The sequence below is a fragment of the Arvicola amphibius genome, chromosome 7 (assembly GCF_903992535.2).
Source record: "Arvicola amphibius chromosome 7, mArvAmp1.2, whole genome shotgun sequence".
Lineage (NCBI taxonomy): Eukaryota > Metazoa > Chordata > Mammalia > Rodentia > Cricetidae > Arvicola > Arvicola amphibius.
The window spans coordinates 78327530-78352209 of NC_052053.1; the positions used below are offsets into that span (position 1 = coordinate 78327530).

General features: G+C 50.6%; 1 protein-coding gene across 2 annotated transcripts in view; it reads left to right on the forward strand.

The window, feature by feature from the left end:
• Itpk1 (inositol-tetrakisphosphate 1-kinase) overlaps positions 1 to 24680 on the forward strand; it is a 137442-nt gene that overhangs the window by 31970 nt on the left and 80792 nt on the right. For both annotated transcript variants that reach the window (XM_038337609.1, XM_038337611.2), the window contains exon 2: positions 1152 to 1176. In XM_038337609.1, coding sequence (XP_038193537.1) covers positions 1152 to 1176 — 25 coding nt within the window. The remainder of the gene's footprint in view (positions 1 to 1151; positions 1177 to 24680) is intronic.

Here is a 24680-nt window from a genome sequence, read left to right on the forward strand (position 1 = left end):
AAGCCTGTTTCTTTGTATGTTTTTTTTTTTTTAAAATATTTTTTTATTTATTATGTGTACAGCATTCCTTCCATGTATGCCTGCAGGCCAGAAGAGGGCACCAGACCTCATTACAGATGGTTGTGAGCCACCATATGGTTGCTGGGAATTGAACTCAGGACCTTTGGAAGAGCAGGCAATGCTCTTAACCTCTGAGCCATCTCTCCAGCCCTCTTTGTATGTTAAGAATTAGTAATAAGCCAGGCGGCAATGATGCACGCCTGGACTTTTGAATGAATTCTAGGACAGGCTCCAGAGCTACACAGAGATACCCTGTCTCGAAAACCTAAAAAAAAAAAAAAAAAAAAAAAAAAAAGGGAAAATAATAATGGCAGGTGTGGCAGTGCATGCCTTTAATTCCAGCACTTGGGAGTCAGAGACAGGTGGATTGCTGTGAGTTAAAGACCAGTTTGGTCTCCATAGCAAGTTCTACAGCTGCGCAGTGAGTTTCTGCCTGAAAAACAAAACAAACTCAAACTGAGGAAAACTCTTGGAGTTTTGTCAGGTAGCGTAAGCACCCCTTCCCCAAACCCAAATACCTCCCCAACCAAGTTAAGGGTGAGAGGGCTATGGGTTCGCTAGAGACCAAGGATGGTAGGAAGGGCTGGGCGTGGCCAGGAGTTGAAGCACAAGTGGGAAAGCGGCTAGCTGGTGATAGGCAGACCTGCGGCCCACACCAAGGCGTTTGGATCAAGGCGAATGTTTTGGGAATCTATCTGTGATCGTTGAGGCAAACGGGAGTCTTGGGGCTGTCCAGGCCAGAGGTCTTATTGCTGAAGACTCAGCCCGGCTCAGAGTTGGAGGGTTTGGGAGGCTGATAGTTGTTGTCAGCTCTACAGGACTCCAGCCCAGTTTCCCTGGGAATCAGCTGTCTCTTCTAGGTCGTGAAGGGAACTGGGGACTCAGGGCTCAGTAACCTTGCCTTTGAAAGGAGGTCCTTCTAAGGCTGCTGGCCAGAGAGGCCTGAGCATTGTTCTCGCCGCTGAGGCTGAGCGTTGAGTGCGCCGTTCTCTCTGTCAGTCCCGCTCTTGCTCTCGGCTGGCTGTGGGGTGGTCTGGCGAGGATGCTTCTGCTGGCCGCAGTAACACCTGTCTTTTTTGTTTTCTCCACAGGAAGCGAGGGATAGAGGTCGTGCAGGTGAGTACAGATTGCATCTCCACGTTTCTGTATGGTGACCTCAGCACGCTTAATCTGTCTTTGTGAGAGTTTGGGTGGTTGGCCGCTTTTTATGGGTGCCTGGATTGTGACATCCTGTGGAGATCTGACATAGCTTCTGTCCCCAGCTGGGTCCAGACTCAGGCTGGTGGCTGCCGGCGTTTGGAGAGTTTACAGTGTGAGGAATAGGCAGGGCCGGGAGTCCTGGGGATCATGGCACTTGGATTGGTGTTAGGAAGGGTGAGGGGACAGTAATGACTGGCTGTGTCTTCTGCCATCCTTCCCTCTGTGTTCGGTCTTGGGCTCCTTGGCTGGAGAAGGAAGAAGGATGGATAAGGTGAGGATGAGCGGTAGGAAGGGGAAAGGAAGAATGGAAGGAGGGGGAAGGGAAAGAGAGTACGGAGGAATGAAGGAGAGCCAGAGAAGAAAGAATGGAGCGATGGCCCTGAGGTGGCTATCCAGGCGCCACCGCAGCCGCCTCAGGGAGGTCGGCAGGTTCAATCTGTCTGAGAGAGCCTGGGCATGGGATTACCTGTTGATATTCTGGTAAAAGACCATGGCCCTTACAGTCATGTCTTTCCAGAGATGGTGGAGTAGTGTTTACCTCCATGTAAGCCCAGAAATACAGACCCACAGTGAAGGGCAGGTTATGACAGGTGCACTAAGCTCTGCCTGGTTCCCTGTGTCGCCTTCGCCGGCCCTGCCCAAGATGAGCCTGACCGTCCTGGTTCCAGGCTGTCCGCCCTCCCGTTTGCTTTGATAGCTGTATCTGCCTGCCCTGCAGAGACTGGGTCACCCAGGATGGGGACCTGACCAAGGCTGATGCAGACATCTAAAGGAAGCTTCTAGAAAGCCTGTTGAAGAGCCCTTGTTTATTCAATTTCAGGAGGCCCCTGCTCAGCAGCTGTAGGGAAGGGTTTCCCCATCCAGACAGGCTCTTCCCTGCATGCCTGAGATCTCTATACTCTGGCTGTGGGTGGAGCGGGAACCTGGAGCCATGATTTAGCGGGTGCCAGGCAAAAAGGGCTCTGAAAGCTTTCAAGATGCGTCTGTTGTTAATTTGGGTGATGATTTGAGGAGAGAAGTGGTAGCTGGGGACAGAGTGAAGCCAAACTGGGGGCTTTCTACTCTGGCCTCTAAAAGTCCATGGCGAAGCCTCTCCCCACACCTCCTCCTGGCATCCCGAAGAGTTGCAAGAACTCTGAAACACGAACACACCAAGGGAGACTCTGCAAGAAGCTGGAAGCCAAATACCTTGGCTGGGTTTCCTGAATCAGCTGGGCTTTTGTGCACCACATCCCAGTGTGAGGTAGGCAGGGCGCCAGTCATTGGGTTAGGTGAGAGTGAGTTAGAGGATTAGGGGGACCATACCCCAGCCCCCTCAGCATCCATCTCCTTTGTCAGGTCCTGATTATATGGGAGGTGGTATCTCTTGTCGAGATGAGGAAACTGAGGCTTATGATGTTGTAGCCTTTGGAGACGTCAGCTGCTTGGTGGTGAAGTGAAGCTGAGGTTTGTCTGGGTAGCTGTTTGCTCTGTGGTCATCTTTCTGTCTTAGTGCATGACCGGTTCACAAGCTACTGCCCTCCTGGTGTTGCTGGTCTTTTGCTGTTGTCTAAATGGATATAGGACTTGGGTTCAGAACCTAAGCATGAGGAACCTGGGCAAGATCCTGCCTGTTTATCCAGGTCCCGGAAGTCATTTCTCTTCCTGTTATCTCTTGGCAACTGCAGCAGCATCAGTGATGGACATTTATGGGGACTGTGGTGTACCCAGGAAGTGGCCCTTTGTTCTAAAGGAGCTTTGGTGTGTAACATTTCCCAGGCGTGGCTGTGCGCACGTAGTGTGCAGCAGTGAGAACTAGCACATTGCCTCCGCTACTCCCGCCAGGGAAGCGTCTCTGGAGACGAGGAGCAAGGTGGCCTGGGCTCAGGTTCTGGCTGTGTGATGAGTCTGCCAGTCCACACGACGGAGCAGTCGGTAGACCTGTCCCAGGATCGTGGTGACGGGACTGGCACTGGGCCTGGCAGGCAGAGGCTGAGACCTGTAGAGCTGTGCCCAGTGTGGGACCAGGACTCAGCCCTCTGTCATCAAGGGAGGCAGCAGGTCGTTGTAACCCCTGGCGGTAATGACTGGAGGTGGATCCATGTTGCTAGTAACAAAAGTGAAAGAGGACCCGGTGGAGATGGCTACTGGCTGGCTCACAGCTGATGATTCATCTCCCCTCCCATTGAGTTTTAACTCTTGTTCCTATAAAAACTGAAAACTGGAGACAGAATTAAAACTCTAGCAGTTGGAGAGACTCATTTGTGGTTGCGGGAAATGACTTTTTAAAAAGTCCCATCCATCTCCTCAAAGTTGCACGTCTAATAAAGTTCTCTTTTTTAATGCATATTATTTGGTTTGAGCATATGTTGGCCATGTCGATCAATTATATCTTAATAACTGATAATGATTTAGTTCGGAGGAAACTTCTGATGTATGTGAGACTTTATGACCGTATAGAAAGCCTTTGAAGGGGGAACAGCTATATACATAGATAGCTCAGCAGTGTGGTAGAAAAATACGTGAGAAACTTTCCGTATAAAATACCCTGACAGCTTAACTATCTCCAAGGGAAGAGGATTGGAAATTAGTCTTAGGAGAAAAAAGAGCAGTGTTTGGTTTCGAGCTGTCTGAGAAGGCCCTGATTATATAACCTGAAAACAGATGATCGCAGACTGCAGATCACCAGGTATTTAGACCACATTGGACCATTTAAAAGAGAAATAGTAACAGTTTTATTTTCCAATGTTAATATTTACATCGTGTTGGATGTGACATCCTCTGCAAGTATTTAAACTTACGGGACATTTCAGATGTCAGCTTAAAAACGTGCCGATGGAGACAGTTTTAAACATTAATTTTGGGGTTTGGTTTGAAGGCTGTTTACATATCAGAACCAGGTACTTCCTCAGACAGGGATGGCGACAGGCCATCGAGAGGCTCTGCAGGTCCTTCCAGGGGGACTGGTGAGCTGTCCTTGGCTGCCTGGCCTCTCCTGATCTGATTTACTGTAAGTTATGCCACTCTCTGTTCAGGTTAGCTCAGGAGCAGGAGGAGGCTGCCCGTGTGCCCGATGTGGGTCTCTCCGGAGGAGCAGGAGGCTGCTTTGTGTTTAGTACTGAGGCACTGGGCAGGACCCAAGGGTTGAGGACTGAACAGGCATTGCTCTCTACTTGACAGCCTGGACATCTGTGTGGGCCAGTCTACAGTGGGTGACCAGGGGCCCAGAGGGGCAGAGATGTTGGGACCTTCACCCCATCTGTCCAGTCAGGAAGGCTTCTAGGGAAGGAGCGTGACTGGTGGGGGTTAGTTGTATGCGTCTATCTCAGTAGGGCCTGTCTGAGAGGCATTGTCCAAGCCCACAGACCCATCAGGACTTGCCTTACCCCCCAACCCCAGTATGAAAGGTTCTAACATAGTCAGATAGATGCGAAACTGGCCAAGTGCTAAGTACGGAGCGGAGCACCGAGATCACCTTCTTAGAGACTGCCTCTGGGAACAGAGGTTGCTGGATTCAGGGTGGGTCTTGGGCTTCTCTGAGGGCTCATCAGAAACCCTGTGTTTCTTTGGTCCAGTCTGTGGCTAGTTCAGGACAGGCGCTTTTCTCTGCAGGATTTCATTATCCCCGAAATCAGTGGAGCAAGAACCGAGAAGACCCTGCCCACCTGCAGCTGGCGTGCTGGCAAAGCCCCTGTCCCAACATAAGCCTGGCTTCCACCCCAAGGGGGGAGAAGGCGAAGTCTGTTAGCCTGGGCTGTTATTTTCAAATGCAAATGAGTAAGCCACAAGTGTGAAAAGTACAGTAGCCAATTGTAGATTCCTCCTTCCAAATTCTTGGCAGATTCAGACATTGTGAAACCTAGTCTTGGGGCAGCCACTGTTTGCCAGGCTGGCAAGTAAGTTTTCCCCAGATGGGAGCACGGCCTCTCTCTGAGCCTCTCCTGAGCCATCACCCACTTGAGATACAGTACTTAATTTTTTTAAATGTGTCTGGGTGTTTTGCCTGTATCTATGTCTGTGCGCCACATGCATACAGTGCCTGCGGAGGCAGAAGAGGGCATTGGGTGTCCTCGGACTGGAGTTACAGATGGTTGTGAGCCACCACGCAGGTGCCAGGAACTGAACTGGGGTCTTCTGGAAGAGCAATCAGCCTGCCCCCAAAGCTGGCAGACATCAAGCATCCAAGGAAAGGCAAGCTGAGTGAGAAGCAGAAACTAGCCGACCGTGTAGCTCCGAGAGGGGGCATGTGCTCAGGGCTGGAATAGCGCTTTGTGCTGTGCTGGTGCTGGTGCCGGTGCAGTTAAGGGTGGAGGTGTAACATGGGAGTTGAGGGCAAGCCCTGTGGATGGAGCAGGCTTTCTGTGGTGGGTTAGGGGCACTGAGGGAATGAAGCAAGGAAGAGATAGGCGGCAGGGGATGCCGTTCCTTCAGCTCTTCCCTTTTTTTCAGTGCTTGGAGCTCATTTTAGTCTTTTCCCTTAGAGCAGGAAAGAGCCAGTGGTAGAGGAGGGACAACTTCTTGATGAGGAGTGACTGAGGCCTAAGTGTTATGAGACATTACTAGGTTGACATCGTGGGACACAGAATAGCCTGCATCCAGACTTGGAGGCTGGGAAAGATGTCTGTTGAGGATTAGTAGTCAAGGGAGGTTGGGCTTTGGGTCCTGAGGAAGTGGGCAAGAGGCTGAAGAGAATGGGAGAGTCCAGATCACTGAGGAGCTGGGTGAACTTTGGTGGGGGCAGCGTCTGGGCACTGAGGGGCGTTGGATGGGAAAGAAGTGTGGTGTGATTGAGGTGGGGGGAAGAGCTCCCTGAAGGGCACAGGGAGGTTCTCAGGAAAGAGCCAGGTCTCTAGCAGGTACCTGGGGTTACAGCCTGTCAAGGGTAGATGCAGGCTGGCTATAGTTACCATGGCAACAAAGGGAGGTAGGCCAGGTGGCAGATGTGGTACCTGAGTGGGCTTGACAGTGAGGAAGAGTGAGGGGTCCGCCCCAAGGTGTTCCTTGTTTCTAGGTTCCAGGGTTCCAGGGACAGGAGGAAGGACAGCCAGGGAAGAAAAGATGATGATGATAGGCAGGTGTGCTGAATTCAGGGGACAGAGTTTTCCAATTCAGCAAATGTTTTTGTCATTGTTGTTTTGTTTGGTTTGGTTCGGTTTTTTTGAGACAGGGTTTCTCTATGTAGCTCTGGCTGTCCTGGAACTCACTCTGTACTCCAGGCTGGCCTTGAACTCATAGAGATCTGCCTGCCTCTGCTTCCCTAGTGCTGGAACTAAAGGCATGTGCCACCACTCCCTGACTCAGCAAATGTTACTTGTAGAATGTTTTTGCCTAGTTTCAGGTGTATTTTAATAGGTTTATTAAAGGTATAGATTGGTCAGCCCAGTTAGGTTTCCTCTGCTGTCTCATTCTCTCCAGTGTCCCCAGTGCCTGGCCTTTCTAGGCTGTTTTTCCAGATGCAGGGGATGCCGTTCCTTCAGCTCTTCTCTTTTTTCAGTGCTTGGAGCTCATTTTAGTCTTTTCCCTTAGAGCAGGAAAGAGGCTTCTGGTCACCCCCATTGTACTTAGTGACTTTCTGGGGACCACCTGACCACAGCTGACTCTCAGCAGACCAGTACCTCCAAGGATGACCACCACAGGCCTAGGAGGTTGGCGTTGAACAAGAAGGCTCATGTGGCCATCAGAGGCCAGTAACGGACAAGGATCTGGCTCTCTGATAGCTAAGGCCAGATTTTCTTCCAGTTTGATTTCTGGGTGTGGGATTTCAGCTTCTTCCTCTTTAAAAAGAGGTCGCTACTTGGCACCCTGACAAGTGCTGGAGGAATAGGAGTCACTCGACTTCACCTTTGCAGTGAGCACGGTGGCCTGTGAAGGGGCAGGTGTTTCTTGGAAGAAGCTGGGCTGCCTCAGCAGAGGGAACTTTTGGATTTCTAATTATTAAGGATTTTAGCTTGTCATTTTTTTAAGACAAATTTTATGTGGCGTTTTTTCGGTGAAGGTATGAATTATTTTTTTCTAAATGCAGAAAATTATTTTCACTCTCAGTTATTTATTTGGATATGTTAAGTAACAAATTTACGATCATCATTATGTTTTTTTTTATAATGACACATGGGGTGGAAATGTTATGTAAATTAGTGTCTGTTCGTACCAGGTTTTTTTTTTGTAGCCATAAAAAATTCTTATTTTGGAAGACCTTTAATAGCAGCACGGTGGAACAAGAGGCAGGCAGACCTCTGTGAGCTCAAGACCAGTCATGGCTACGTAGTGAGATCCGGTCTCCATAAACAAAACAAAACAAAAATCCCATCTTGGAAGACAGTGTGAGAACATTCTAAAGATGGCTGCTGAGTGCTGTTAGCATTTGCCAGGCGGCTTCTGTTCTAGTTGGGGTGTTTGTGTGCGTGTGCATGATTTGTGTGTGTGCATGCATGAGTGTGCATGTGTGTGTGTGTTTCTGAGGATAGATACATCCTAGCAAATGCCTTGCCACTGAATTACCCACCATGCAACCAACGTTATCTTAGCCCTGCTTTCCCAGGCTTCCTGGAAGGGACGCGTACAGTCCTGAGTGGTCCTGAGTGGCTAGCAGGCTTCAGCTCTGCCTAACCTTTCTGTTCTCCAACCTCAGACTCACTGAGTCACCAGGAGAAATCCTTAGAACAGAAAAGCTCTGCTTCCACTGTCCAGATAGGAGAAGGTGGCTAGGGAAGCAGGCTCCCTGTGCCTGCCTTGTCCACATTCACAGGCATCTGGAACCCAGGTCTTTCTATGCTACGCTGAGCTGAGCTGGGACTGGGCCTCCACAGGATCTACTTGACCCTGGTCTGCAGTCAAAACTTCCTGATGTCCTTGAATGGAGTGTGGCAAGCAAGTACATCACATGAGACTAAAGAGAAGCAAAAGGGAAAATAGAAAGGGATGGAGAGGGCATTTGGAAGAGGCAGAAGGAAAGACATGTTTGGAAGGTGGCCTCCAGTTCTGGGGTGAAGTCACTATTCTAAAGTGGTTCTTGAGATGCCATCCACCATTACTGGAACTGTGGGAGGCTTTGACCAGTCTGAATCTGTGATCTTGGTGCATCCTGCAGCTGGAGACATTTGGTGCAGCGTGTATGAAGCCACATGGGACTGGGCACCATCTTGGGGAGCACAGGGACAGACCTGCCGCTAAAGGAATGGTGTATTGATGTGACAGCTGTCACAGTCTCAGGCAGGAGGCATGCAAGCATGGTCTTCTGCTTACTGTCAAAGAACACCAAGTACTTTGCCTTTCTATTGAGTAGGAAGGCCGCATCTCCCTCCCCAGCCCATTTCTCTATTTCTCGCTGCTATTTCTCTGTGTGCCTTCAGAGCTGCTCAGGTATCCTCCTGCCTGCGACCCCTCCCTGCTTCTCCTGCAGATGGAGCTGCCTCTTAACTGTCTTCCCGAGCTGGAAGTTGATCGTCTGGGAATGCTGCTGGGTCCAGCCTGCGCACTGTGCTTGCAGGACGAGTGAATCGAGAGTCAAGCCGTTGCTTCTCACGGGCCGTGCCAACCTTGTTGGTTAGCAGCAGTTCTAGATTCTTCTCGCACTTCTGAGTAGCGTGTTTATGTTGGATAGATCTCTAGAAGGAACCTTAGTGAGTTTGAGGCCTTAAGACCCTAAGGTGCGACAGTGGCACCGCTTGCTTGCATTCTGCATTCTCCCACCCACAGTGCCTGCGGGCTGTGCCTCGGGCCAGTGTCTCCCTCAGTGTCCCTCATGCCTGGGTCTGTACTAGAAGTAGGGCACTAGGCAGCCCAGGGAGGCCCAAGGCAGTACTAGGATGGCTTGTGGTCACCCTCTCAGCATCCTGCCTCTGGGTAATAATGACCTTGATGGAGCACACATTTTGTGCTGTGGCATAAAGATCCATGTAAATTTATTCATGACCTCATATATAGTTCAGATAGGCTTATAAAATGGTCATTTGTGTTTTAAATGAGGAAACAGAAAAGGCAAGTAGTTGCCTCAGGTTGTGGGGAGGGGAAGGAAGAGAAGTTGTTGAAGGCAGTCAGTAAGGTTCTAAAAGTTTTGTTTATTATCACGTTTAAAGCTTTCTATTATGGGAAAACCACACAACATTCCAAAGTTGGGAGAGCATAGCCTAACGCGTCTCATATGCCTTCCCCGGAGCTTGCGTGTGTCCACATATGGCCAACATCACTTCAGGGAGACGTCCCTGCCACCAGGTTTCTACGCTCTGTCTCAGTGTCCTGTCACATCACCTAGAGATGTTTCTGATAGAGACTGATAATTGTCCTGCCCTCCTGGGAAGTCGATTGGAAAGGGTGGACTGCCAGGTGGTGGGGCTGTATCCCACTCCTCTGCCTCTGCCTCTGCCTCTGGGAGGCAAGGAGGGGATGATGCCCTGCTGTGGACTCTGGGCCTTTGGAGTGGTACTCAGACATGTGACTGGATCCACTGGGCCCAGAAGGCTTGTTTGCCATGATACCTCTTCAGGAGTGCTTGCTGTCACACAGAGAGGTGGCCACGGAAAATGTGCGCATTTATTTTGGGATCTTCCCCCAGCGATTAGCTGGGATTATAGATACATGCCACAACACCAATAAATTCAGATTATTATTTAAAAATTTTTATTTTCGGTTTACTAGGTGTGTTTGTGTAGTGTGTGTGTGTGTGTGTGTGTGTGTGTGTGTGTGTGTGTACGAACAGGGCCTTAGGTAACTGGGGCCGGCCTTGAACTCTGATCCTCCTAAGTGGAGATTACAGGTGCGCACCACTGTACTTGTCTTGCATTTGCAAGGTTAGCCTTTTCCACGTTAGTGTAGGCTGGCTCAGGTAGCACAGTGTCCTCCACGTTGTCACCTGACCCTTAGACTCCACTGCTGGCTTTGTGTCTTTCAAAGCCAGTGCTTTTCTGCAGTCCCTTTGTGCTGGGGCATTGTGGTCCCTTGCCTGCACTGGGCCCTTCTACTGCATGGCTATTAGGTGTCCCTTCTCAAGCCCCGTGTTGTTACTGTTTGCCATTGTGCCAGGTGTAGAGTGCAAGGGGTCAGTGAAACCCTTGTAGTTTATCCTTGCTCCAGGAAACCCAGCTTCGGTCTCAGCCACATGTGTGCCCTTAAAACACACTATACAGAGCCCTAGTGTCTCTTGAGTGTCCCTGACACATGCCCTGTTCTCCAGACATTCTGCTCCTGCAGCCGGCCACATCCGCCCCCTCCCATCTGGTGGGCACACGTTGTTCCATCAAAACCAGGCTCACAGTCACCAGCTTGCTAACGCCTTCTTGGACTCTCCCTTCCCAGGGAGCTACCCCAAGCACCCAACCTTGCAGGCATCTGAGCTCTCATCTCAGGGTGTCATCAGGTTAGGGGCTTTCCCTGCCCTTTTCTGTAAGTTCTTTAGGGACATGGGTCACATCTTGTTCTTCTGGGGGCTTTGGCTGCCTAGTGTACACTCTAGCATTTAGAAGCATTTTGCCAAGAAATCTTTGGAAATCAGCAGGAAACTAATTTAATATTACAGGAATATATGAACTGGAGCCTGTCCTCGCTGTCTTATTTCCTCAGAGTGGCCACCGTTGCCTTCTGCTTTCCTGTACTTACTAACTTACTCTTTCCCCCCTTCCCTCTCTGGTTCTGTAACACTATTTTATGCTTTCAAACTGGTCATGGGGAAGGTACCTTTGATTGCTGGAGATAGCAGTTATGCATCTGTGTGCCATGGAAGATGTGTGGTCTATACTTGGTGGTGTATGTAGCCTGCTGTTGGGCGAAGCTTGCTGATGCTTTCCTGGGCACGGGCTGATGTATGATTGGCATCATTTTCAAAGATCCATCCTTTCGGAGACTGATTCCAGAAACGCCTGTGGGTCAGAATCCAAGAACATTCAAGTGCCTTGTAAAGAGCATATAGTGGCATGTAACCAGTGCACTCCAGCCGTCTCTGGCTGCCTATCACATCTAGTGCAGTGTAAACACCATGTCGGAAATAAGGAATAAGAACAAACGTAGTCTGTTTGTCGTAAGCATGCTTGTAGTATTTCTTTTAAATATTTTTGATCTGAAGTTGGTTGGATGTCAGATGCAGAACCTTCCAGGCACAGAGAGTCAACTGCATACATGAACTGGAAATAATTTTCTTTCTTTAAATTTTTTTTTAAATGTGTGTTTGCCTATATGTATGTATATACACCTTATGCGTGCAGTGCTTCTAGTGGCCAGAAGAGTGCATAGAGTTCCCTGGATGTGGAGTTACAGATGATTGTGAACTACTTTGTGGGTGCTGGGAGCTAAACCCAGGCCCCCCCCCCCCCCCCGCAAGAGCAGCCTGTACTCTTAACCATGGATCCATTTCTTTAGTCCCCATTTTCTCTATTCTTTTGCAGTACTAACTTGTGAGGTAAATTGCCATTTAATTGTTCTCGGAAAGGGGTGGCTGAGTTTTTGCAGTCTAGAGTGGCAAGGTTTCCAGCATCCTGTGTGTTTTACTTTTTACCTCCTCCTCCCAAGGAAACTCTAGTAAATAAGGTGGTGATACGCAGCGACAGAAGAACACCTCCGCTATGAGAGCACATGGGGCAGTTCTGAGCCTCCTGGCAGCTAGTGCGTATGGGAAAATGGAATTAGTTACCATGGTGAAAGTCCCCAGGAGGGAGAATAAAAATCTTTGAGAGGGCTGGGGTACTGGCACATGCCTATAATCCCAGAAGTCAGGTGGTGGAAGTGGGGGGATTGTAAATTCCAGGCCAAACAAACAAACAGACAAACAAACAAAATGACAGGCTCTTTCCTCTGCACGTTGAAGAACCATGTAAGTGTTACAGAGAGGAAGTTTTAACCTGGGGAGGAAAAGAGACTTAGAATAGAAATAGGAGATGGTAGCCAGAGCCCATCTGGTCCCAGCCTCAGTCTCCTGCTCTTTCTGGCCAGCTGCAATTCTCCAACGTCCTGCATCCCCGAAGCTCTTCTAGGGGGACTGGTAGGATTGAATTCAGCTGTCAGTAAGAGATTAGAAATATCAGTGACCAAAGAAAACATGATGCATTTGTCTCCCACTCTAAAGATGCCAGATATAGACAGCACAGAGCTGTGGGGACTCTAGAGTTCTACACCATTGTCTGTGACATCCCACCCTCTCTGCTGGCCTCGTGTGGCTTCAAGTTGTTGGAACTGCAGCCACGTTTGTTCTCATTCTGAGCGGAGGAGGCAGTGTGGGAATAGGCCCCCACCGAGGACTCACCCAAGCCTGTTCTCATCTGGTTGCCTTCCTAGAAGTCCTTTGTGTTACTGCTTCTGACCATGCCTGGGTCAGAATCAGAGCTGAGCCACATCTGGTGTCAGTGGGCAGGCAGGGAGTGTGATGTTTTCACTGGGCACATTCTCACCTCCAGTGACCTCAGGATTGTTACTGAGGAGAACGCGAAGGCGTAGAATGGGCTTTAATTGGTGAGCCTCCTGAAGATGAAGCTCACTGTGCCTCTCTCTTAAGACAGGACAAGTTACTCACCTCCCCGAGTTTCCAACTCCTCCCCTGTAGAATGGGAGTATTGGTTGATGACTCTCACAGGTTTCTAAGCATTTAGATAATGCCAAGTAAGTGGGTACAGAGCTTGATATGTGATTTGTCTTGGAAGCAGTAGTTCAGTTTGCAAGTGCTAATGTAGTTGTCATTAGTGGCCAGTAGAAAGTGCAAGTATAGGCAGGGCGGTGGTGGCGCACACCTTTAATCCCAGCACTCAGAAGGCAGAGGCAGGCGGATCTCTGTGAGTTCGAGGCCAACCTGGTCTACAAGAGCTAGTTCCAGGACAGGCTCCAAAGGAACAGAGAAGCCCTGTCTCGAAACCCTCCCCCCAAAATGCAAGTATAAAGTGTGTGTGTGGGGGGAGGGGGTGAGCCACAATAAGGGATCAGACATACCAGTCACATTTGCTCAGAGTAGGGATGACCAGAGATGATTCTCTGTAGTGGTCCGACTTGTGGTCTCTGCTTCTATTTGGCAGCCCAGATCTCGCCTCTGTTAAGGGTAGATGCTGTGCGGTCTACAGTACCTTTGAGATAGGAATGGCCTTCGCTCTGGGGTACATTAGTGGGCAAAGCCGATTCAGTTCTTCTTCAGCAATGATAGGGTGCAGAGATGTGGATGCTAGGCCCTAGTTTCAAAAACATCACTTTCCCCAAACCCAGCATGCCATTTATGGTTCTCTGGGGAGGTCCCAGGGAGCCCCAGGCACAACAGTTGAGTGGCTTTTCCAAAGGGCTTGCAAATCTGGAGCTATAGCTTGGCTCTGCCTCTCTCTCCCGACTCCCTTGGGAACCAGAATGGCCCTTCCTTCTCCACAGATCCCGGATGCTGGGTATAAGCAGCAGGCAGGGAAGGAAAGCCTTTCTGCAGATGCTCTGGGGACTCGAGCTCTCCAGCATCACTGTCTGCATCTCTTTCACTCCTCTTGAATTTTGTAGAATGGCTATAAAGCATGCCCTATAAGGAGATGCTGGCTTGCTGGGGCCCAGCCAGCAGCCGTGTCCCAGAAACTTGGTGTTGTGGGGCTTAGTCACCCTCCAGAGCTGCTCAGGAGGCTCTGCTGATCCAGTGGAAATGAGGTGCAGGGCCTGGGCTGGGGACCTTGTCAGGGCGTGAAGGGACACCCTGAAGAAGACAGCACAGGAGTCTGGGAGCTGAGACATACCTGCGGAAGAATTCCAGAATGCCTTTGTCATTGGGCCGTACCTTTATGAACCAGCCCTGTAGCAAAGGGATAGGCTCTCTTTGCCTTCCCTTGCTGGCTGCTTTTGTTAGTAACCCTTTTGGGCAAGACTCAGGCTTTCCGTGTGGAGCCACTTTTGCTATGTGCTGCCCAGTGAGTTAGCAGCAGAACTGGGTTGGGTTTCAGAGTAAGGTGCTCCTCTGTGTCTCACTAGCCACTGGCTAAGATTCACCCCTAGTTCCAGCTGTACCCTTTTGTAGCTGTGCAGTTCTGGGACACAATCTCTCTAGGACCCATCGACCAGATGGAGGCAGGCTGAAGCTTGAGACGAGGCAAGAACAGATGGGAGGAACTTGTATATCTCAGCCCCACTGCCATGAGGCGGCTCAGGAGGGCATGCCAGACTGTGCTGGGCAAGGACTTCATAGCAGCTCATCTTCTACCAATATGACTCTGGTCTTATGAAACCCACCCATGGCTAATTGAGAATTTGGCTTTGACTGGTGTGTCTCTCTACTCAGGTGGGAGAGGGATGTGGTTTCCTGGTAGAGGGGAAGTCCTTGGTTTCCCTCCTCCCATCATTCCCAGTGTTTGACAAGGTCAGTGGGAGACAGGTTGGGCCAGGATGCCTCTGGGACTGAACTGATGGCCCAGGAATAGGGCAGAATCATAGCATCATGTGGGGGTGGGTGGTTGGGCACACAGCGATTGAGCTTGGGAGACTAGTGGCCCGGGCTTCTTCTCAGCCCAGGCAGCAGGGACTAAGAGAGCAGCATCTGAAACTGTTGGGTTCTTGCAGGATCTTTTGGGTCCATCACTCAGGGGATTCTGCTACTTTGATATCTGTGACTTCAATGTCTTTTCTGGCCAATGGGCATGGGTACCCTTGTCCATCCATGTTCTAGGGAGAAGATAAAGTGTCTTAGGTCCAATGGCCAGAACTCAGCCTTGACTGTAAGCTAGGGAGTCCCTGCAGCTGGACTGTTAGTGGTCCCCTTTGCATCTGAGACAGCACACAGCTGCTGTAGGATCAGGGCCTCTCTGGAGCTGTCTCTGTCTGTGTGTTCTGACCTTCTAGACAACATCTTTAAATGGCTTTCTGGAAGATCCATAACGTCCTGCGTGGCCTATAGGAGCAAAATCCATTTTTTCACACTCCAGGGATCCCGTGGTCACACGTCCTTCAGTTGTAGAGACAGACTGTTCATTGACACACTTTAAACAAATTATGGCCCAGATCCTGTAATCTGTTCTCACAGGGCACCTAGCTGCCATGAGTGCTGCCTCTTGCTAAATCTGCCTGTTGTGGTTATTTGATTCTCTAGGTGGATGCTGGCCCTAGTTCTCCTCTGTTGCTGTGAGTGTCCAGCTCTCATGTTGTGGGGGCAGGGCTGTGACAATTACTGTGTATGCTACATAAATATGAATATTTATTAGTTTGTAGCTTGTTAAAGTAACATATACTTCCTAAGGGACACATAACCTGGGCATCTAGGGGAATAGTAGAGAGTGAACACTGTGTTGGAGTTAGTCCTTCCAGGCTCAGGATGCCTGTGTCACGTGTGCTACCGGGATGCACATGACACGTGCTTCTCTCTCCTCCTTCCTCTGTCACTCACAGTCTAGCTGCTCCTGTCTGTCCCCTGGGGTTGGCAGGTTGCAAGGCGAGGCGTGAATGTGGACCAGGGAGGGATGGTTGGCTCCCTGCAATACTCCTGTTGCTGGAATTTACCCAGGACTCATTGCCAGGCCCTTGGCTGTCCTGCGAGACTCAGACATGACCAAACTGCTGACTTACTCTTCACCTGAGGCTTTGGAAGATGGATGGCCGTGTGATTACATTGTAAAGTTGGCAGGAAGGGTGGTTCCGGCCTGATCTTGTCTCCTGCCAGGACCATATGGCCCCTGCTCTCCCACCTACTGCCAGGTGATTAGCCATCACTCTACTGAACCTCAGGTCATGATCCTTCTCCCCACCAGGCCTGACGAATGACCTAGTGCACACCTGTGTCTACCACAGAGAAGGCCTCAGGCCAAAGCTATTGGTTCCCTGACTGCCCCACAGCCTATCCACTGCCTTTGCAGTGTAGGCTGCTCTGGTTGCCTCTCTGTAAAGAGATCGTGCAGTCTCTTGGGTCCCATCTTTGTTAGCCTTTCCAGAGCTCTGACTCTTCAGAAAGTGGGGGATCTCCCCACGGAACCATCCCTCCCTGTTGCCCTAGCCTTTTATCTCGATGCCGTGTTCACACTGCAGAATCCTGGGATCTTAGCCCTCCACCCTGTACGTGAAGAATGTGTGAGAATTTCTTCATCTGCTCGAGGCTAGCCCTGTGGATGGTCTCAGTAGGGCGGATTGCCCGAGAATTCAGCTAGCTCCCCGCATACAGCCTCACGTGTGATATTTTTGTGTACAGCGAGTATACATTAGATCGTGTGCATGTGGGCAGGAGCTTTGGAGTTGGGCTGACCTGCAGGTTTTACATCTTGCTTCTGACCTTGCCTGGCCTTGGGACCTAATGTCAGTCTCTGTTCCATTGGCCGACTGCCACGTTCACGCACACCCGAGTTCCTCATCCTTGCCTCGCTGTGGGCTGTGGCCCGGTGGCTTGGAGAGGATCAGGTGTGTGAGTGTGGGGGAGGAACAGGCGCGTATGCACTGTAGCGTGCGTGCTCTTGGTGTGGAGGCCCAGGAGGCATTCCCCACGAGGCCAGCTTTTAGCCTCACATCATCATGCTCCAAAAATGCTCGCACACAGTTTATTTAACTTTAAGTGGGGTAAATTCTGAAATGGGTTGTTTATTGTCGAAGTTGAAATTTTAATTTCTCATAAATTCCCCACAAATTGCTGTAGTACATTTATATTTATTGAATCTGTCAGGGTTGTTTGTAGTACTGAAGCCCGGGCTCCCCGTGTTTGTGGGCCGTTGCCACAGCGACACTGGGGTCTGAGGCTCTGAAGCAGAGACCTTGCTCTCATATGGTTAGAAGGTTCTGTATTGAGCTCTGGGTGGAAAGTATTGCTGTAGCCAGCTCTGGCTGGGGCAAGCTATTTAAGATGCCAGATTGTGTTTTAACTTTGTTCCTCTTGTCTGCTTCCCCTTCCCTCGGGGTGCCTTGCCTGTCACCTCATTCTGCTCCCCAGCTCTTGAGGGATGCAGGTTCCTGAGGAACCCGGCTGTTTTTCCACTGAGACGTCTCACTGTGGGCATGGTGAGGTCCACACCTGCCTCACAGCCTTGGATGACCGGAGGCCTTGTCCCGTTGTCACCCTACCCTGTAGTCTTTGACTCCTTTCCCTTTCAGTTTTATCTGCTAGGAATGGGTTCTGCCCCTCAGCTTTGCCACACCCAGTTCAGTCCCAGTAGCTGCTCATACTGCCCTTCTCTTTATAAGAGCTTTGGAATAGCCAACCATAGAGCTGCCACTGCCACGAAACCTTCCCTGTTCCCTCAGACCGGGTCAGGTGCAGTTCCCAGAGCCCCTACAGCCCGAGCACCTCACCGAGCAGGCTCTCCGCCTCTCCTTCTTCACTGCTCCTCCCCTGAGTGGGTGCTCTACCAATCTTCTGGGTGCTCAGCCACCATCTGGTGATCAGGAAACCCGAGGCTGGACTTATCCCAAGGGCCACTGTGCTCTCTCTCTCTCTGTCCCAGGACTGCAAGAATGACCAAGGTCTCTCAGCTTCAACAGAAGCCTCACTGGCAGCAGGGTCTGCTTGATGAGGTCAGAACCTTGGGCCTGGCCATCTCTGGGAAGAAGGCCTCTTAGCAGGGAAGGAACCCGAGGGACCCTGTAAGAAGAGCCCTCGCTTGTGTTCTCTGGCTATCTAGAGCTTCTGCTGCTTCTGTCCTGGGCAAAGCAACACTCAGGAAACATAGCAAAGAGCCCTGTCTTCCTGGAGCACACATGGATTACAGGGCAAGAGACCGAAACAGTAATGAGTGTGGGTAGTGTGTGAAGATGGAGGTGCGGAGAAGCCCAGCAGGGCATGGGGCTCACTGGGGTTTGAGAGTGTGGCTTGGTCAAAGCTGAGCAGAGGCTCCCCTCTGACTCTGTGGTTCTGCCATAGAGAGGGAGAACTGGCTGCTCCCTGATGCAGCACATAGCTGAGTCTCCCGGATGAACCTAACAAAGGAGCTAAGCTGGGAAGTGTACTCAGTGTCCCTCCCATGTAGGTGAAGGTCGTGGGGAGGCAGATCTGTGCTCCCCACACGGGGCAGGCCAGAGGTGGACCACCAGGGGCATAGGGTGCTGGGTGGGTACACAAGACAACTGCACGTATTTGTGTCTCAGTCTCAGCCCTTTTCCTTTTCCCCCCTCCTTTTAAAAAGTCCTCCTTTATTTCCATGTAGTACTGGGAATTGAATCCAGAGTGCTATTCTTATCGTATGTTTATGCTTTGGTAAAAGGCTTATAGAGAATAAAGGCAAGACAGTCCTTGGAGGCAGAGCCTGCTGCTTTCCGTAGTTTGTACTGCTGGGTTCTCTGAAACAATGGTTCTCACACAGCCAGGACCAGCAGCAGAAGTGCCCTCTTCCCAAGGCTGCTTGCTGGGAAGGTCTCTCTGCTCAGCAGGACCCAGGCTTCCCATAGAAGTCACCTGGTGGAAGCCTGCAGCCTTTAGGCATCCTTGCTCTTAGCTTCTGTAGTTGGAGGTACAAATCTGTATCCCAGCCTGGTTTCTGCTTGGAAGTAAATGAACAGTATTTACAGGTCTAGGGGATCCGTGTCCCAGCGACTTTTGCTACTTGGGGAGCGTAGGCTCCGTTTCTGGCTGGGCAGTACAATACAGTCCCCACTTGTGATTTCAGTCCGGCCTCCGGTTCAGAGTGGTTGTGGCAGGAGCTGAGGCTGTCCCTTTGATGCTGTATTCCATGCAACAGATGCAGGCACTCAGACCGCTGTCAGGCATTCCGAATACGCAAGCTGCGTGTGCCTTGTGACCCTGTGCCTGGCCGAGCCTCATTTGAGCTCAGAGGTCAGACCAGTGCACAGCAGCACTGGCTCAGGTTCCATCCCCAGGTGGTCCCTAATGACCCCATGGGGAGTAAGTCCCCAGGCTGATATTTGCTTCACAGTCTGTGCCAGGGAGGGATGAAGGCCACACAGGAAAGAGGGCATCAGATTCAGGATGGGGTAAATGAATTGTTGGGAGCCTTCAGAGAAGATATTTTCCTGCCCTTGTTTTCGTCCACCTCATCCCTCTTCCTTCCGGAGGTTTCTCTGAGTGGCCGTGCTGTTTTACCTGTTGTCCTGTCTAGACTCCAGGCATTGTTCCAGGATCCCCACACAGCCAGAGTTACAACTACCTGGGAGATTGCTTTATTTATTTTTTTCACTTTTTAAAGAAAAGATCTTTTGTTAGCGCAGGCTAGCTTCCAGTTCATGTTAGCCAAGGATAGATGGCCTTGAATTTCTGAATCTCCTTTTTCTACCTCCGAAGTTTGGGGAGTGTGGGTGTGTCCTACCACATTCATTTTATGTGGTGCTGGGGACTGAGCCTAAGCAGGCACTCTCCTGACTATATCTGCAATCTTTGACCCGGGAGGTTTGAAAACAACATGTAAATTTTTTTTTTAGCAGCATTTGGAAAGACAATGCAATATGCAGTTGCCATATCCTTCCTCCGTATACATCCCTCACTGCCCAAATCTCCCCAGAGTGGTGCATTTACTACAGCCAGTGAACCTTCTTGGACATCCTTCTCATTCAGAGTCCATAGTTGGGATTAGAGCCACTCCTGGTGACGTGCCTGCGGCATGGGCAGTCTGCAGTGACATGGACCTGCCATCTTGGTGCTGCACGGAGCGCCTCCTCTAAACTGAGCATCCTCCATCCTCCAAGAACATCTGAAGCAGCTTTGAGGGGAAGGCACTGGTAGAGTGCGGCTCTCTGGGGTGCATCCTGACATTGGAGAGCCCCGAAGGTCTCAGGAGGCTCTGACTGCTGTGCAGCCGAAGAGGGGGCACGGGTTGAAGCTGTGGTTCTGAGTTGAGGGTGTGTCCAAATGTCCAGAATGCATCAGATTGGTGGCCAGCTCACCCATGCACCTGCAGATGGGTAGTGTGTGCGCGCGCGCGTGTGCGCGCGTGCGTGTGTGTGTGTGTGTGTGTGTGTGTGTGTGTGATAAAATATGTGTCCCTGTTTGAGTTGCCCTTTTGAGGACAGTGTTGAACGGTGATGGGGAGGGATGGACTCAGGTTCTGGTTTTTTTTCAAAAGAGACCATATTGACCCCCAAGTTCTTAGGCCTGGTGTTTAGAAGCTGACCCTTTCTCAGATCACATTGCCTGCTTTCAGTAGGGGACCAAACCAGTGGCATTGCCTGCATCACCAATCTTGGGGGGACTTGCTTTGGGGGGAGGGTTGTGGGAGTGCAGACTGTGTCAGGTGAGACTTAGGTTGTACTCTAGCCCGTTCAGTCTCTCTCAGGCCATCTCTGTCCTCACTAGGGACTTCTGTTCCTCCCACCTAGACAAACAGAACTTCTAATATGAGGACAATCTGGATAGGCCTTCCCAAGTAGGGGTGGAAGTCAGGAATTCACAAGACCTAGGCTTTACACAGTGCCCAGGATCTGGCAATCCCATGGGAGAAGCAGCCTGTTCCTCAGCCAGGCCTGCCCAGGGTGCCTGGCATCGGTCACAAAAGGCCTTGAGTAGAAACCGAGTCGGCTCCTGGGAGTCCAGCAATAAAATCAGTGTAAATACAGCTAACATTTGGGAGAACTTTATAAAGTACTTGAAAAAAAATCCCTCGCATAAACCCAAAGCCAGTCCTACAAGCTGTAAGGACAATTAATGTCCTACCTTTTGGCTGTAGAGACTGAAGTTCAGAGAAGTTCAGTTGATTTTAGAGCTGTTTAAGGTGCAGCACTGGGATTCGCACCCAGGACTCTGTTGCTTCCTGCTCTCTCGGCCCCCTTTTTGGTGGCACCCCCCTGCCAGGACGTGGGCCCCTCCCACATTTGTTCTAGCTATAGAAGCGTGAGGGGGCTGGTACTCTCCTGCCTGGAATATGGGAGAATTTCTTGTGACCCACTTCCTGAAGTATGTGGTGGTGGTTCTTGACACTTATCTCTACAGAGAGACATGGAAGTGTGTACTGACGTGGGTGGGGGCTCGGAGGAGCTACTTGGCTTTGCACGGACCAACCAGCTGAGGAGTTTGCCTTCTTGAGTGTTCTCTAAGGTTATTAGATTAGGGGTATTAGGAGCCTTGACTCTTACCAAGCACACTGGGGGTCCTAGAGCAGGCACCTGCTCTTGGTGTCCCAACTTTTATTTATTTACAACAGATATCTTTTGATCTGCCTGCGGCTCTGAAGTCTCCAAGCTGGTTTCCTGTCAAGAAGGACATGCAGTTAGAGAGCCTGGGACCCTCTGATGTGGAGGAGGGATCCTGGATGCATGGCTTCTCTGTGCAGGAGATGGGAGGTCCCTGTGTGCCAAGTGCTGGAAACCTGCTGGTGTCAGACCCCAGAGAATGGCGTCTTTGGTATGGAGAGACAACAGACTGCCTCACCCTCTTCCGCCAGGCGCTTCCACTTTGGTGAGGAGACCAGATGTCTCGGGTGAACTTGGAGTTCCCTTCAGTACCTTCTGGACAGTTTCACCAAAGCATTTTGCCTTCTGCTCTCACACAGGTCCTCCTGAGGAGGCAGCACAACTCTTCCCGCATGTCCTTTTTGGTAACAAGTCTCTCAGCTGACCTGTCTTCCTCTAGCTGAGCTTAGCCACCTGCCCTGAGACTTGCCGCCTTTCTGACTGGGTGAAGGAGCCAAGCAGCTTGCAGGAGTCCAGGCAGGCCCTCGGAGTGTACTTGAATGCACTGGGCCTCTTGTCGCCTTTCAGTGCTGGCTCAGACTCTCCTGTCTCAAAAAGGAGGGAGTCGCTTGCCTGGGGGTTCTTGGAGAAGCATTTGGCGTGTGCTGTGTGTTGCTTAATCGCTATTGGGTGGCTCGTGGTCAGTGTGTACAGACAGTAGCAGGTACTTTACTGTGGATGTGGAGAGCAGAGCCACCTCGGATCTCTGTTTTATGGCTGGTGTACGTGGTAGACCAGCATAACCACTGGGCTTTCTTTAAAGTGCTCCAGCCCGCAGCCCATCCTCCCCTGCAAGCTCTCCACCAGCCCTGGCTCGCTTCTATTTAAGGCAGGGAGCGTACTTCCTCCAGCCTGCTGCCCCTGGCCTTTCCTTGGTCCCGGGAAGCGTTCCTCACAGAGACCTTTTGGGACTGGGTGAGGCAGCTAGGAGCTGCCTTCTGGGGAGGGGGCTTGTTTGGAGGCCTACTACTCCTGGAAACCTCATGTACCTGGGCTTGGAGGGGCTTGAGCCGAGCAACTCCAGAACCCTGTTGTCCCTGTTTGCACGCTGTCCTCGAGCCACCTTGGCATGCTGCCACCTTTTCCAGACCCAGGCATGGGGCATACCAACTCCCCTGCTCTCTGGCTGCTGTGTGCTTCCTGTGCCAGCCTCAAGAGTGCTCTCTCTCTCTGCAAGTTTTGCGGGCTCCTGGCACTCACCATAGTACCTAGCAGAGGTCCTGGCACAGAAGAGGTATTGGGAAAAGATTCTTGTGAACTTGTTTACTCTACCCTAGGGCCAACTTAGAAGTTGCAGAGTTATTTTTAAGAGGATTTCAAAGGGCTAGTAGGCTCTCTTATTCTTGTTTCCTTGCTTGCTTTTCCAGTCTGAATGGTTGGACCCAGGACCTTCCTCTCACATGCAAAGCAAATGCTCTGAGCTATACCTCATATCCTTTCGTAAAACTCTGAGACAAGCCCTCATGAACTCACTCTGTAGCTCAGGCAGGTTTCGAGCGCACGATCCTCCTGCTCAGTGTCCTGCGTAGCTGGGATGACCAAGCCTGGTGTTTCTCTTGTTCTTCTCTGTCTGTAGACTTAGCTTCCCACCCTGTCTTCACTCTTACCTCTCACTGTTTCTGTTTGTTTGGGTGGCTTTGGGTTGGCCTAGGCTATCCATGCACACACCACTTCCCTTGCATTCTAGTCTTCCTGGCACTAAGGGTCTGTTTCACCTACTTCTGACCAATGATATACTAGGGAAAAGAACATCTACTCTTTTATGAAAAATACGTGTTTGGTCACGTGCCCTTCCTTCCAGGTACCCCGTTGTGGGTATTTGAAGCTATGACGGTCATTTTATGACCATGAGGTGGACCAGGTTCACCCATGGTAAACATGGCAGAATGGAGATTTGAGGAAAAAAAAGCCTCAGTTTTTGCTAACATCAAGCTATTGAAGCACCTCAGACCGCTTAAAATCACGCAGCTCTTACGATTCTGAGCTTGGAGGAACTTTTTTTTTTTTTTTTAAAAAAAAGGAAAGCCCAAGCTTGGCAAGGTGACGAGCACACCCTTAATCCCAGCACTTAGGAGGGAGAGGCAGGTGGATCTCTGAGTTCAAAGCCAGCCTGCTCTACAGAGTGAGTTCCAGGACACCCAGGGATACACAAGAAAAACCAAACCAAGAAAGAGCATTTGAGTGTGTCTTTAGGATGAGGATTAGCCACCATGGAAGAGAACTTTGAAAGGTCAAGGCTCTGGCCATGGAGAGCCTGGCACCTCAGGGTCTCAGTACCTGTGTGGGAAAGCTTAGGTCCCTCAGGGGACGATCGCTGGGTGTCATGTTCCTTCAGACACGCTTTAAAGCAGTGGTTCTCATCCTTCCTAATGTTACGACCCCTGACTATAAAATTATTTTCACCACCACTTCATAACAGAAATTTTGCTATTGTTAAGACTTATAATGTAAACGTCTATGTTTCCTGTTGATCACTTTGGGGTCACAACCCACAGGTTGAGAACCCCTGCTAGAGGCATGATATGCTCATGTGTGAGAAAATGTGAAGGCCCTTGAGGACATCAGACACACATACCTTGGGCATAGGTGGAAAGATGGAACAAATAGCTTCGGGCAGGGGCACACCTGTGTCCCCAAGGGCCCAAGAGATAGTGCAAAGACGCTTCAGGTTATTGAAGACTCACATCATCTCATTGGAAATACTTCCTCGGGGCTCTCTGAGAAAGTTATTTCAGGTAGGCCCTTGCCAAACCATGGGAAGATGGCTGCCAGCACTGTATCCCCTCGGCTTATCAGCTTCTCTGAGCCAAGACACAGCTTGAAGCTCGGGGCTGGCTGGGGTAGTTGGCTCAGGTTGATCCGGTGGGTCCTGCAGCTTTCATCTGAGACTGAAAAGAACCAAAGCTTTTTCTCAGCTCAGGGGCTAGGATGAAATCAGGGTGTTCACAGGACCAGGCTGCTCCCAGATGGTCCCATGGTCCCATGCTTTCCTGACTTTCGGCAGCATGGTTCTAGACTCTGCCTCCCTCTGTCCCTGTGTTCCTGTGGCCACCTTCTGTGTGTAGATCTGTGCTGTCGTGGCTTTTCCTCGTGTGTGTGTGTGTGTGTGTGTGTGTGTGTGTGTGTGTGTGTGTAGGCCAGAGACACCCTTGAGTGTTAACCTCAGGAATGATAGCTATTTCCTTTTGAAGGGTGGCCTTGACAGAGCTGGGACTATAAACGCATGCCACCTTACTTTTTTTCCCTCACATGAGTTCTGGGGATCCAGCTGAGGTCCTTGTGCTTACGAGGCAAGTGCTTTCCCTCTGAGCTGTCTCCCAGCCCGACCTTTCTTTTTCTGAAGATCAGCAGGACCTTAATGACATCACTTACTTTAGTCTGATGATATCGGTGAGACTCTGTTCTCCAAACACACTCACATATGC